The sequence below is a fragment of the Amphiura filiformis genome, chromosome 3, assembly GCF_039555335.1.
Source record: "Amphiura filiformis chromosome 3, Afil_fr2py, whole genome shotgun sequence".
Lineage (NCBI taxonomy): Eukaryota > Metazoa > Echinodermata > Ophiuroidea > Amphilepidida > Amphiuridae > Amphiura > Amphiura filiformis.
Window position 1 is genome coordinate 73,270,649 of NC_092630.1, and position 15,209 is coordinate 73,285,857.

The 15,209-nt window shown below is 35.7% G+C and overlaps 1 protein-coding gene across 1 annotated transcript in view; it reads right to left on the reverse strand.

The window, feature by feature from the left end:
- Positions 1 to 1,076: 1,076 nt before the first annotated feature.
- LOC140149099 (cilia- and flagella-associated protein 46-like) overlaps positions 1,077 to 15,209 on the reverse strand; it is a 114,706-nt gene continuing 100,573 nt past the window's right edge. The window contains exons 49-63 of the mRNA XM_072171266.1: positions 14,710 to 14,889; positions 14,252 to 14,434; positions 11,196 to 11,293; positions 10,404 to 10,553; positions 10,043 to 10,166; positions 9,189 to 9,310; positions 8,308 to 8,498; positions 7,469 to 7,548; positions 6,962 to 7,022; positions 6,586 to 6,616; positions 6,056 to 6,160; positions 5,623 to 5,735; positions 5,243 to 5,324; positions 2,891 to 3,027; positions 1,077 to 2,351 (exon numbers count right to left, since the gene is read on the reverse strand). Of these exons, the coding sequence (XP_072027367.1) occupies positions 1,951 to 2,351; positions 2,891 to 3,027; positions 5,243 to 5,324; positions 5,623 to 5,735; positions 6,056 to 6,160; positions 6,586 to 6,616; positions 6,962 to 7,022; positions 7,469 to 7,548; positions 8,308 to 8,498; positions 9,189 to 9,310; positions 10,043 to 10,166; positions 10,404 to 10,553; positions 11,196 to 11,293; positions 14,252 to 14,434; positions 14,710 to 14,889 (2,058 nt within the window). The 3' untranslated portion in view covers positions 1,077 to 1,950. The remainder of the gene's footprint in view (positions 2,352 to 2,890; positions 3,028 to 5,242; positions 5,325 to 5,622; positions 5,736 to 6,055; positions 6,161 to 6,585; positions 6,617 to 6,961; positions 7,023 to 7,468; positions 7,549 to 8,307; positions 8,499 to 9,188; positions 9,311 to 10,042; positions 10,167 to 10,403; positions 10,554 to 11,195; positions 11,294 to 14,251; positions 14,435 to 14,709; positions 14,890 to 15,209) is intronic.

Here is a 15,209-nt window from a genome sequence, read left to right on the forward strand (position 1 = left end):
ATTTTCATTTTTTGAAATTCATGATATAATACAAATTTTATGACAAATTATTAAAATTTGATATTTTTCACATTTTCAGTCCTCGAAGTAAATTTTATAAATCCAATGATATATTTTTAAAGTGTATGTAGCTGGGAGGAAAAGCCGACGATCAATTGAAAATTTGACCTTTCATATTGAAGATATGGATTTTTTTCCAAAAAGACCTATTTTGTTGTTGATGTTTTGGGGAAAAAATCCATATCTTCAATACGAAAGGTCAAAATTGTCAATTGATCGTCGGTTTTTCATCCCACCTACATACACTTTAAGTATAAATCATCAGATTTACAGATTTATAAAGTTTACTTCGAGTACTGTTAAATATCAAATATATCAATTTTTAATCATTTGCCATAAAATGTGTATTACATACATTGCAAATTAAAAAAAAAAATCAAAATTATTTGATATCCGAAGGACATTCTTCGTATTCAGCATGCAATTTGATATGTCTGATGTGCTCTATGTCCCACAATAAATACTATCCAAACATTTATACCCCATCCCTTAATCAAATAAATTACTTTTTTTTTTGTATGTTTGCTATATAAACAAATAACCATGTTTTTTCTCCAGGAAATACATAAATGCTGTATATTTATATTGGACATTGCTTAACAAATTCATTGAAGATAATTCTTGATTCAAATATATACACTATTAAGGAGAGTATTGTTATATATGTTGTACATAAGATCAATTATTTACAGAAATACAGATAAGGTTGGACGGATTAAAACAATGTAAATGAAAGAAATATTATTGCCCTGTGTACATATTACCTAATTTCAATGACAAAAAGCAAGATTTCAAAAATGACAAAGTCCCTTGTCCCTTTTATAGAATGCTTACTTCATTTAAGAGGTTCTGCGTTGTTCAATTTAGGCCTTTTGAGCAAACAATTGACTTTTTGTCATTTAGATGAGTATATCTTACAGAAGTGAACTTGCATCATGTTATGTGAGGTATTGTCATGTGCATCTACAATTTCCCTGATGATGAAATCAAAACTCCACCAGCGGTCAACCGGAGCTGGTTTCTATTCTAAACAATGGAATGCGGTTCAACCGCATTCCATTATATCCCCTAGGCACTTCATTTGTTAACTGTCACAGCAGAAGGTGCCTTAACTTCAATCCCAGAAAAAATGTGTCTGAACACCTATTCTAATTTCCATGTTCTTATACAGTGCGCATGCTATATGAGTCACTGGAAGAATTATAGTGTTGTTGCAATGTTCATCTTACGCGTAGCCCCTCCCCTTTCCCCACCAATCAATGTTGGGAGAAGATATGGTGAAGATGAGCATATTGGGCATGCCAACATTGTACATGGGTAGAAGGGGGGCCATTTCCAATAAGGCCTTGTAAAGTGTTCAAACAATAATTTCTAAGATTGTAGTTTTTCCAATAAGGCCTTTTAATTGTTTGAAGATTGTAGTTCTGAGATACTGGTGATTAAATATGCTTCACATTGAAAAGCATAATGGTATGATATTGTTTCATTGCCTGATAAACTAAATCAACACTTCCAAAATATTACCCTAAGGTACCTTTTGCTGTGATAGGGTCACATTTTGTCATATTTTTTAAAAAATTGCTTACCATGGCCTTAGGATATTTTAATTCATACTTTCTTCTGGAATGAGTACACACTTTTCTATATTATCTTATTACACCTTATAATCATCATCACACTTGTGCAGTTTTGGAAATAAGATTCTGAACCAAAGTTTGTACAACTTGCTGGTCTGCCAAAAAATATACACATAAAAGAATATGAAATATATATTTTTACTGCTGCAGCTTCTTACAATGGAATATCTTCATAATAAACTGGTAATGAATGCCAATTTAATTTAATTTCCATGAACCACAGCACAGACCCACAGCAAATGTCCACTTATTTCTAATTCTGCACTTGTGTAACCATTAGGTTAGGCAATCCATAACACACATAATTAAACCAATGACGATTTAACTGAATAGGGACAACCTCTTCTTCTATCCCATTTTCTTCCTTTACAACAGCTACTTTTTCCTTCCCTTCACCTTTAGTCCCTGAGCTATGACTTTCTCTTTTCTTGCCACCACTTTTCATTGCACTCCTTGGCTTATCCTTCTTTCCCCCTTCTTCCTTGTTCTTTCCCTTAGCTCCTTTTCCTGTTTCTCCTGCATCATGTTTCCCATGGGATGTATTGTTCACATCATCTTTCCCTTCTTCTGGCTCTTCTTCACCCTCAGGTTTCCAGTACGGAATAAATAATCGTCGCACTGCTTGTCCTGTGGTACGGCCTACTTCTAGAAGACCTGTTAGAAGAAAATACATCAGTATCTCAGTATAACAACGATTACTGCAGAAGTTGTAAGCCCAATCAAATATTTAAAAAAAATAAGACTTAGGAAATCAATATTTTTCAGAGTCACTATTTCCAGCAGGCAAAGGGAACCAAATTCAAACAATTCTTTCAGAGATATCATTTCCCTAAACACCCTTCTTCTTTTAAAAATTATAGCTCTTTCTTATCATTTGCAAGTCCACCCTGCCAGGAACGTTCTGCAATTGTCGACTAGTTTATAGCATAAAAAGACACTGTTTATAGCATAAAAAGAATAGGTTCAGGCAGTATCACACAATGCTACATGAGGTATTTTCTTCATAATATGATTCAACCAGCCAATCATAACACTATTTTTGTGTTTACGCAGTGTACACACTAATGTGGCGAAAAGTGCCAAACTTCTCAGTTTTATATTTATCACAGTGAAATAAACCCTATTGAAATGGTCATCATTCAAAAGGCCCATGACTTAATATTCCTCTAAATTATGTCTTGGTAATAACTTACCTTTCATGAGTGTATTGAAAACATCAGCATTATTTTGTAATGTACAATGCCATTGGTTAGATAACACACAGTTGACTCCTGACAAACTCAGCAACATAGCAGTTTCTATGGGCTTCTCAAGTGACAGATCATTCATACTGAAAGGGGAATTGTACAGACATGATTAATTTCTAATGCAATTGATATGTGTGTCAAAGCACCTTATTACTCACAAATGCTTAAATCACTTTGGATTTGTACTTCTGCAGTAGGCAGTTTTGGTGATGGGTAAAACTGGGGCTAAGCAAGCTATTATACCATTTTGCACCCTGATGTGGCAGTGACATCAATGCGTTGAGCCAGCTTTTGTGTGCGCATATCTATGCGGCACCTTGAAGTGTGTGCACGCCAGCACTTTAGGTGAACGTCTGCAATTTGAAGCTGCACCCAATGAAATGCGCACTGACGTTACTGCCACAACAGGGTGAAAAAACAAATTGTGGGATAGGCTTTACTGCCACAATAGGGTGAAAACGGTATAGAGTATCCAATAGTGCATTAAGTACAGTAGTCCCTTGATAGTGTTAATATCCATCCTCACAAGCATTTGTTTCATTTTACACTTGATCTGTAATCAGTAACTAGGTAATGTGTCGGTCGGTTAAAAATATATATCGAGGGTTAATTTGTAATGGTATAGGTGTCACACAATCTGAGCCACTCATTCCAAAGGTGGGAATTGCGAACCAGACAAACGCACAATCAGGGGCTACGAAATATGTACTTAAAGGGACATTCATAGATCCATCACTACACCATTCCCTACACTGGCCATTTTATTTGCACATTAAGAATGTTAACTAACCCAACAAATTATAAATAAGCTAGACAAATTGTTTTCATGTCAAGAGAGAAAATTCTTTGTACCCAGACAAACAGAATATTCTGTATGCAAATTCACAATGAAATTTCTTTGCACTGATACATGCCATTGTTAATTTTGTTTGTAATTGAAACATCGCACATGAACTTTACAAAAAAATGTTTTGACGTAATCTCAATATATTTTGTTGATATTTCCAAACACAAATTATTTTAATGTATTCTTCCGATTTATAAACCATTTAAAGCAATTTTCTTGGTTGTCGACAGATCTCTGAATGTGACTTTCAGACTGGCATCATAAAAGCTCCTAACAAGCTGGTTCTGTGTGGGGATTCATTATTATATGGGTGGCAATACTGCACATCAATGGATTGCTTTGTGTGATGCTAAGTATATTATCGAGTGATGAAGCTCTCCTGAGTAAATGCAAATCAATGATATAGCAGATACTTCTTTCAACTTTGGAGGCAGGTGGTTTGAATCAGTCTCCTCCAAAAGCAAATAAATGCAGAATCTATAGAATTGCATTTTCAAATCAAAGTTACAGAAAATACGGCCACTCATTGCTTGGGTTGACTATTGAATATTGTGATGCAAGGTGGGTGGTGCAGCAGGACAGGGTGGGTGCTGTGTGCAAACATATTTGACAGGAGGGAATTGGCACCTTCTTATGAACACTCTGTATAACCTACTTGCCAGGCATACCCCAATATTCAGGCTAAAATTTGCATTCATATTTTCCTTTCTATGTCTGTATACGTGTATTTATTTTTAGCCAGTTTTGGAGCATTTTAACCCCATTTTAGGTGTTTTTGTTAGCTTTAATTATTTTGCATCATTTTTAGATTTTTACTTGAAAGTTCATCCTCATTAGATTCAGGAGTAGGGGGTACAAGGCTCTATATCACCTTTTCCCATGGAAGAGTCTTCCACCATAAATTGATGTGACAATATGCTGTATGGCCAACTAAAATGCTGCAACTTGTGCTTCTATTAAATGCAAATGTTATTCTACACTGGCTTTGTTGTAAGAATCTGTTTTGTTTTTACAAATGGTAAACTTCAATTTAAGAAGGTCACAAAGTAGATGGTATACAAAGCTGCACAAATCATAATGAAATGTAACAAAATACATGTATAATCATTATTATTATGTAATATTGAGGTTTCTATCTTACTCATCAATTATTTCAGTGGTTTCATAATCCACCCATCTTGCAAAAGTATAGCAACAGGAAATATGAGATAGACAAAATATAATCATTATTCTAAATATGCTTTTTAAAAAGTAAATAAATAAGTTATTATGTATCTTGATTTGATACAGTTGACTTAAACCTTAATGCATAATTAAAAAGTAATCAAATCTTGTTTTTTTGCCAACAGTTAACATTTTTCAATTCTATGATTATTTGTATGAACATCTTTAAATGTACAATTAAATTAAAATTCTATACTTGTATTTAGCCATAATGTTACTATACTGACCTTTTATGAACATCAATTCTTGCTTGTCTCATGAAACTTTCATTTGTCTGCACCAGGTCAAGGAGTATGAACAGCTCCATTTCTGTAGTGTCATAAAAAGGAATTATTATCAACAATACTTAATTATCACATGTCAAAAATGTGGCTATTTCTGAAAATTTTGGCTAGCAATGACCTGTTTTATATATTTTGCACTCATTTACTCATGCTCATTTAGTTAGCCACTTATTCACTCACTCATTCCATGAACTCATTCACACACTCACTAATTCACCCCCTCAGACAAGCACCAAACCACCTACCCTCCCACCTCACTCACCCACATGTTCATTCAATTAATCAATCAATTATTCAAACATAGAACCAACCATACAATTTACCTGCTAGGTTCATTGGTGCCAGTTTAGCAGGAGGCAAACATGAGAAGAGTTTCTCCAGGCCATAAAATATGAATGCTTGACACTCATGCATGTATTGTTCCCATTCTCCAATGCTGAAAATAAAACACAATTTTTTTATAAAAGGTTTATCAAAAGTTACTTACTGTGAAGTATATCACCAAAAACATAACAAAAGAGAAAAAAACCACATTCAGTCAAATCAAAACCATCCTCATAGCGGAAGCTGCGGCACCTTTAATGAATTGACAAAACAGTCAAACTACTCAACAATCTTGAATCAAAGATACTCATTTACAGTTGGCAAAGTATATTACATTATCATCATCTGAGTAACAAGGCATTTTGAAATGCTTTTGAAAATTGTCCAATGGTGCAGGTAAGTTACCCTCCTGGCAACCCTGGATATAGTTACCTTGGCACATGGTCACTCCCTAGCAGTCCTTCCCATCGTGCTGTAAACTGGGTCTGGTAAAGTTTCATAGCCTCTGACACTACAAAGATTGGACTTGGAGATTCTAAAATAAGAACACACAGTCAGTTATATTATTAGTTAGGTAATATTAATGATATTGCACAAAAATAACAATGTTAATGCATGTCTCATTTCTTTATTTTTTCCATGTTTTAAATATTTTATCACATTGCTTTCTGTATCCAACCACTTCAAAGAAATATTGATATCACAGTTTTTTGAACCAGTGTAATTCCTCAGAAGTGTTTGCAACATACATTTAATTCTACATGGTTAATGCATTTATGCTCTTTTTGTCAACTGATTTAAGTATTCATCACTTTTGATCACCCAGGTGGTACTGTTGGAATATAGTCAGGTGGTAACATTATAGTGTAACAAGGTCAATCTCAAATCTTAATTACTGGATTTAATTTCAATAATAAGTAACAAAATTACAGTGAATGAGTTATTTTGCGTTCATCCCTTAATCTCCGCAATCATTGTACCGATCAATTATATCTGAAAGCAAATTGTCAAGGACTTTTCTACAAATTATGTTAATTAATGAAATATAATCTATGAAGCACAAATCATGAAGCCTGTAACTAGGATGATTTTTGTTTATTGGTGATTGGTATGGACCTTTGTTGTTGGTTTTAAAAAATATAGGGAGGTAAAAACCGTAACTGGTGCAGAATTACCAAAGTGTGGACCATTAATGGGAGGGGCCCACTAGCATTAAAAAGGTGGAAAATAAGTCCTACCAACTGATTAAAAAAAAAAATGAAAGCCATGCAAAATTTCCCACAATGCAGGAGTTATCACAATATCCATTTTTTTCACTAGTAATCTATAAAAGGATACACTTGAAGCTGTGAGTGTCCACTGGAAGGCAGCCAGGAGGTATAGGTCGGTCGATTGGTACCTGAAAATAAACAAACATATATCAAATATTAAAGTTGAAATATTTGTTATGCTAATCAGAACTTTTTTATACATTCTTTAGAGTTAACATAAGCACTTCAAGCCTAGAGACACATACATTGTTATTCCATCATGCACTGTTTTTTACTGTTTTTAAATGACCCTGAACCCTACTCCACATCTGTGGCATCTTATGTTGGTTTGAATCTTTTTTTTTTTCAAATGAGTGCCAACAAATTGGCATTTGAAAGTCCCCTATAGAATACTGTGTTAATATTTAATGGATTTAATAAGCCACTCTAACACATTTTCAAAAAAATATTCTGGCTTAAAATAAAAAAAAAAATCACAATACTTCACATAATTATTGATGAGAAAAATAGTTTTCTACTGGGGATGAGGCAAATCCTCCCTTGTAATCCAAGGATTTCCATTTTGATTGTTTACCATTTTGATTCCTTTCGCCTTCTCTTTAGCAGCTTTTTGTTTAGCAGCTTCCTTCTTTTTCTTCTCTTCACTCATTTCCTCTGTACACAAACAAATACAAATAGTAACAAATATTAGTACTCTGATGCAATAATATACCAGAAGAGGTTCAAATTCTATTCAGATATACAAATAATAGGATATAAGAATTTTTTTATTTGCCAATTGTCATTTTGGTGATTGTGTCAAATGTAGAAAAACAAAAATAAGAATTAATTAGATAATTTTGAGATAATTTAGAAATGAGAGCTATGTGACACAGTGTTCACAGCCATTAACCCTAACCGTACCAAACATCAAAAAACCTCAATTCCAAAAGCATATGCATGGGTAGGTATCCCATGTGATGCGATTGCATCATCATGCAAACAGTCATATGGTCGTGGAAAGCTTGGCCAGCCAAGTTACACCCCTATGGCAAGGTATGCCTGTGCACGTCTCTGGCACCTGAAGGGTCGGTGGTTCGAAACCGCACCTGAAAAAAAAAGTATTCTCTTCTTCTTTCTTCCTTCCTTCCCCCTCACCAAAAAGCAACTGGGGCGCTAGGGATAATGTGGGTAAATGAGGTCACAGGTTAAATTTTTGGTAAATGCCAAGGGTACAAATTAAAGTGGGGTAGATGTTGTGGATGACAAAGAACTCACAGCCAGCTCCAATCAGGAACTCACTTTTTTACAGCTCAGTGGGCATTAGTTTGGCCCAATTGTACACACTCACATGCGCAGTGCATCAATATTTTCAGTTTCATACTATTTGAAGTGAAAGTTGATAGACATTGGGCTCATTTCATATGAGCTTACCTTCTGGTTCCCTATGTATGCGGTTATATAGCATCTGTAGAGAAAAGTCCCTAGTAATAGATGCAATATCAGGTGAAGAAAAGATGCTTAGAGCCTCCAAGGGCATCTCCATCAACCATTTATCAGCTAGGATGATGATGCACTCATCAGGGTAAGATGCCTGTGAAGACTGGAAGCTACTCTCAATTGTCCTGCAAAATAAGTAAACCAGATATCATGCGAATGTTAAGTAAATTATAGGCATGCTATAATTATCTCTAATATCCAGCACAAACCACACCAGATATCATATCCCTATGCACTACAATCCCTGTCAAAATGTGTTGGGACACCTATGGAAAAAAATCATACAATGTTATGGCCTTATTTTTGTTATTTTTTATGTGACAAAATACTGCTTTTTTTGGCATCAAGTCTAAACCATTTCCTAACCTCCCAACCCCCTTCCCCACCAAACAATGTTGCATACTGCTTGGCACGCATGAGCAACATTACATAATTCAACATTGTTCAGGGCAAATGGGGGGGGGGGGGCTCAATTATATGAACATATCCTTACAATTTTGACAAACATTGTGGGTCATAGTATCTCATTTTGTTAGTAAATGCAAGGTGCTTTAGGGTGTTCATAAAAAATATGTCCAGCATGGCTTTTAGGTTAAAATTGAATTGGGATACAAAGACAGTGAAATTCAGAAGACTAACTGGTTCTTTTTTTAAGTGGGATTTTCAATGGGCAGGAAGAATTTTTGGATTGGGAGGATTGAGGTTTTGACCTCACCCCTGCCACATCAATGTCCCCATCATTGTCAATAGCATTATAATCATTGACAGAAATCATTGTCTTCATCATCACCATTATTATTAATTACTATTATTACCTGATAGTTGATTCCAAGTAGGATGTGATGGGTTTGAGGTAATCTTCCATGGCAGTCACCAGAGATAGGAACTGCTCTTGTAGTCGCTCATCTGTCTTGTCTACATCATCACCAGAAGATTCCTGAAATAAGTCCCAATTCCACATGAAAGATGGTTAGAATAATGCATCACAGCAAGCAGAAACTTGTGCTGAGATAAGTCATGAAGGTTTAAATTCCTGCTACATTTATACAAGGAAAATTGCCAATCATTCCCATTCTACCTAAAGAACTATCAGATACATGAGATCCAATAAATGTACCTAGTTTCATTCATAATGAATGAAATGAAATCAGAAGTGGATCAAGATAACATTGATGGATTTATGAGTAAAGGAGAAACATAATCAAATATTTTTAACTCCCCTCCCACACTGACTAAACTTGTTTTAAGGACACTGTGGAGCTTATTTGAACATTTGAAAACATTGAATACATTCTGATATATCTATTCAAATTTAGTCCAGGGATATGAAAAGACTCATAATATCTCGAAAGCATTATCACATTTCAATAAAAACCCTGTGTATATCAAGGGCACTGTATCCATTCTCATCCATCATATTATTTTCTCACATATACTTTAAACCATGTACCTTACATATACATATATTAATTATTTATATTGAATATTAGTATCTTGTTTGTATTTTTATGATGATTGGATAAAACTAAACTGAACTGAACTGCACTATGTGGTTTACATAATTTGAATTGATCACTTCAATACAGAAACAGATGCTTAAATGCACATGATGTTCTTCACATTTTTGTTATGCCTCTTTTGTGACATCTTCCAACTTTTGTTTACTAACCTGAATATCTTGTTTCATTTCATCTGATAGATTTTCCAACATCTTCTGTCTTTGTACTTGTTGTGACCGTCTATATTCAGCTTTCAGTAAAGCTTGAGTAACATCTTGCTTGTATTGACGGAATCTAGATGTAGAAAAGAAACGCATCAACAATGTTCAATTGAGGGCAGTTTCAGGTTAAAGGTTTTGTACAAATTAAATAGAACCAAATATTTTGGATTGTTTTTTTTACTACTCAAACAAGTTTTGAGCATCCCCCATAGTTAAATGCTATTTAACTACAAAACAAACAAACAAACAAACAAACAAACAAACAAACAAACAAACAAAATACAGTAAAGATAAATAACTTGCAACTTACTTTCTATAAAGGCTGTCAAGGATTTGTGGATCAACATTGGTCCTTGTAACCTTGGCTCTTGAAACAAGTGCAGCTCCTCCCTTTGATTTACCACCTTCTTTTCCTCCCCCTGCTTTTGGACGGTCTAGTATAGAGCCATATAATACAGACCTGTACATGGCAACAAAGTAAACAAAATATATTATGTGGCAAGTATATATATATTGGTGCTCAATATACTGGCTTAAATTAAAGCAATGAAGTAAGTTTACAAGCAAGACTAAGTTTAAGTGTGAAGTACCTCAACATACAGTGAATTGCCACCTTGCAACAACTCTAAGCACTGATACTTGGCAAGCACTGACCTCAGTTCCAGTTGCAACATAATCATCAAATTATTTGAAAAAACAAATTGCCTGTTTACATTAAATTCCAGTTCAAAACTGGGGGAAATTTTGAAATCCATTTAGATTTTACATAAAAAGCCACTCATTAGAGAACTTTGAAATTCCAAAATCTGTGGACTCAAGTAGAATAACCCATTGATATATACATATTTCAGGTAAAAGAATTGTTAAAGTAGCTATTTCAGATGGCCTACAAACAAATTGTTCCTTGCCTTATTTCCATACATCGCCTATAATAGTGGTACATAAATTTACATTAAAATGTTTGATTCTGTGTACCTGACTTTGGTAGTATTAGTGAACCTTAAGTGTAAGTTGATATGCCTTCAAGTTACTTTTAATCCACTATGAGTGTGTCTGGAAGTAAGTTTCCATATATGCTTTTCTTTCTACTATCATTACTTACCTATCTTCAGAATGCTGCAGGACAATGATGTTGAAATTGGGTGGTAGTTCCTTCATAAGACTTGTGTGTTCTGGGCTTATAGCAAGCCTTCTCCAAGCCTGAAAATAGATATGAAATATGAACTTAGATAATGTACACTTTCTATAAACAGTGCAACTTCATGTAGGCTAGAGACATATTCAATTACTAACAAACACACAAATACATATTATGGATAATGTGTAGACACATTCACCAACAGCCAGACATACACACCCACCAGAGGCGGATTTAAAGAAAAGGGCCCTGTCAGCAAAATATCCTGGGGGCCCAATAGCAAAGAGCTGAAATAAGGAGCGTGCCTGACCCTTTTGTTTGGAGGGTGGCAAGACAGAAATGTAACCAGAGAGCATTAGTTTGGCCCATTGTTATGAGATATGTGCGCGCAGTGCGCGAATATTCATTTCATTTCATACTATATGAAGCAAAAGGTTGATGTACACCTGGTCAATATTTCGCGCGAAGCACACGAAAATTTGCAATTTTATACTATTCTATACCCAAATCAAAGGTTTATGAAATTTGTGCGTGTTTAAACGGGACTAAAAACAAGGAATATTTTCTTTTCTGTATTTACTTGATAGTCAAGAAGCAAGCAAAATCCCTTGCATTGTTTGTGATTTAAGGTCCAGAATCAGTTTTAATATCATAATCTGACCTTAAGGGATAGAAAAAACTTGGGTGGCAAAAATGCACCTTGCTCAGAAAAAAGTTAGGGTCATACAGGGATCAAATTTCAAAATTGATCAGATCATGTTAACCACTTCAAAGTATTGCTCAGATCATAACGATTCAGACAAAGTATGGTTTGACCTATCTGAGATGCACGGTTTTCCAGTTACAAGCAAAAGGGTTAAAGGTCGCATTTTGGGCACCACATGGGTAAAAACCTTAAAAACTCTCTGATTTTCATAAAAATGGTCTCTAATTGTATAAATATTGATATGAATTTTTCAAAATATTTTTCAAATAAAAAATAGTTTGCACCACCTAGGATGTCTCGCTATATTAAAGTAAACTGGGTGAGAGGGTATGACCATTAACCTTCCTGCGTATAACTCGAGATCTATATGTCGCAGATAGGCCAATCTATACATTCTCTGAATCATTAATACTAGAGGAATACTTTTGTATAGTTTGAACAACATTTCACCAAAATACCCACTGAACCGTACCCGGTACTGACCTTGACTTATTTGGCGATATTACCTATGTAACTAAATGGTTCAAACTATTCTTGAATTTAATTGCTCTTACAAGACAACTATTTGAGATTATTGTGTCTAAAATTGGAGCATTTGTTAGGTTGTGACCCCTATGGAGCCCTAAATGCTACCGTTAACCATTTTGTTTATAACTCCAGAACCATACATCACGTATACTTTTTCTGAATCGTTTTGACCACATGAGTACTTTGATGAGGTTTTGAACGAAATCTGATCAATTTTGAAATTTGACCCTGTATGACCTTGAGGGAGCCAGGGAGCCATAACTCTTTTTGGAGCAAGGTGCATTTTTGCCACCAAAGTTTTTCTGGTAATTCTGGTTCCAAGCCTTAATCAAAAAGCCTGCACAACTTATGAAAACCATACACTTTGCACGGGACTATGGGTTGCCAGGGGCAATTAATCCTGGTTCAAATGCACGTGAAGCGTGCAGCGTGACTGAGTACCATGGCGCGAAACCGTATTAGGCCTACGGGCGGGTCCAGGACCCCACCTCAGGGCCCCCGGTATGGTGAGATAAAGGCCACGGCAGACGGCAGAGGTCCAGGGGCAAAGCTTTTGGATTTGAGCATTTTAATATAATGACATATCTGCACGAATATAGAGGGCCCTTAGTACCTGTACCAATGTTTTACACTTGGAGACAAGTATGTCAGTATACCAACACAGTGTCCTGAAGCGGCTTTATAGGTTAAGAAGCGGCTAACCCTTTGTTTTAACAAGTGGGCCCTGTAGCCCATTATATTTGACATTATGAGGCTCATGCACCCATGTAAAGGTACACTGCCCAAGTGCTATGGGTGTACCAACTCAGAACCATGAACTGTTATATTTGCTTCAAATTACTTTGTTTTAACATTTTAGGTCTGAGGGCAGAGGGCCGCAATGTTAAGACAAGGGGCCTATAATATTTGACGTTTGGAGCTCATATACCCATGGATAATTATTGAGAAACGATTGGCCCTTTGTTTTGACATGGGAAACAGGATCTCTTGATTTTGGATATCTGGGCAGCCAAAATTGGTAAAATTCATATCTAGGAGGAAGGGCCTTTAGGCCTAAGTGTATCACGGTCCACATACGGGGTCCTTTGTAGTTTTATAGCCAGCTTTAATGATACCATTATATCTAACATTCAGGGCCCTGGGCCCATACTAGATGACCTACTTGTATTTTGAGAATGTATAATGCTCTTGGATTATCAGTGTGAACTCGTAGTCCTGATTCTATTGAACTGTATTCCCAAATATTAAATTTGGGCCCCTATTCTACCCACCGCACCTCTGAACCTTGCAGAAAACAATTAAAGCAAAAAACAAAAACAAAAAAACAAACAACAACAACAAAGAAAACGGGGGGCCTTAGCCAAACTAGCAGGGGGGCGTTGTCAGCAACTGCTGACTTGCTGACAGCTTAAATCCGCCACTGACACCCACCCTTATGCATTAATTGTTGCCATACAAGTTTCGGTTATGAGGTGATTAAGTGCCTGGCTCTATTCAGAAAGGGTGAGCATGCAAATCCACAATCCACTCAATGACAAGAAATTATCTTGTAATGTCATCTGCAGAGCACATCCATTATACCTCTTAACTAAAACTCCTGACTTTCTTACTGTGGCATGTCCTGCACCCCAAAGACGGTTTTTTTTTTTTAAAGGATATTTGTGTCCTCTGGCACTTTTCAAGGAATCATAAAAATCATCAGTTTGGAGTGATCACTGCTGTGAATAAAATATCATATACATAAATGCTCTCATTTGTTCATCATATTTATGATGCACATAATTACCTCTGAGTTATGATGGAGTTTACTGGTAACAGCATGAGCCAAGTCACTATTAGTCCAATTAGTAGAGATGCTGTTCTTATTCTTTAGTCTTCTCTGTTGCAGTAAGGTTGCTTGGCATGATGTACTAGGATCCATCTGTGATCTGTACAATACCTCCTCTAGATTCTTGGAGCTTAAACAACTCTGGGAATATCAACCAAGACAAGTTGTGGTTAGATTCTACAAGGACTATCATTCAATTGCAATGGGGAAATATTGCATGAAAGAGGTTCCAACATGTAAGAGGTCTCAGTTTTAGATAAAGAAAGAAAAAAAAGAGAGAAGAGGAAGATTGGAGGGAGGAAAAGAGAAGGAACTAAGTTATATATCAGCCTCTTCCTATCCTCACTGAAGTGTCAAAATATCTGATTATAGTATCAATTTTCCGTTGTTGATGATCATTTAGCATAATAACATACCTGGTACAAGGCCAAGTAGTGTGAAGCTAAAGCCTGATCAAATTGACCACAGCATTCTAGCAATTCCAAACAGGCTGCAGCAACAAGCTCACGGTCAGCTACTTGAAGACTTAGCTGTACACTCTGTGCCAACACCTCTGTCGCTTGAGCCAGGTAGTTCTCTGATGATGATTGCCAAGTCTGTGTACCAACAACAAAAACAACATGTCAAAAGGAGGATTAGGCCTTCACTCAGGTACCCTACGTGTCATCAAACCTTACATTATAAATTAACTAACAGAGTATTAAATCATAGACAGACTGCAAAGAAGCAACTCCTGTGAATGTCACATATACATGTTTTTTACTCAGAAAAAATTAGATTTTTACCAGGGTAAGTCTTATGTAGTTCGCCCTTTCTCCAAGAATTAAGTCTTTCTTATCCATTAGAGCCAGAATGTCACATATATCATTTGTGAAGAGACATTAAAGTAGTTTGCTGAGACAGGTGCCCTGTTCAA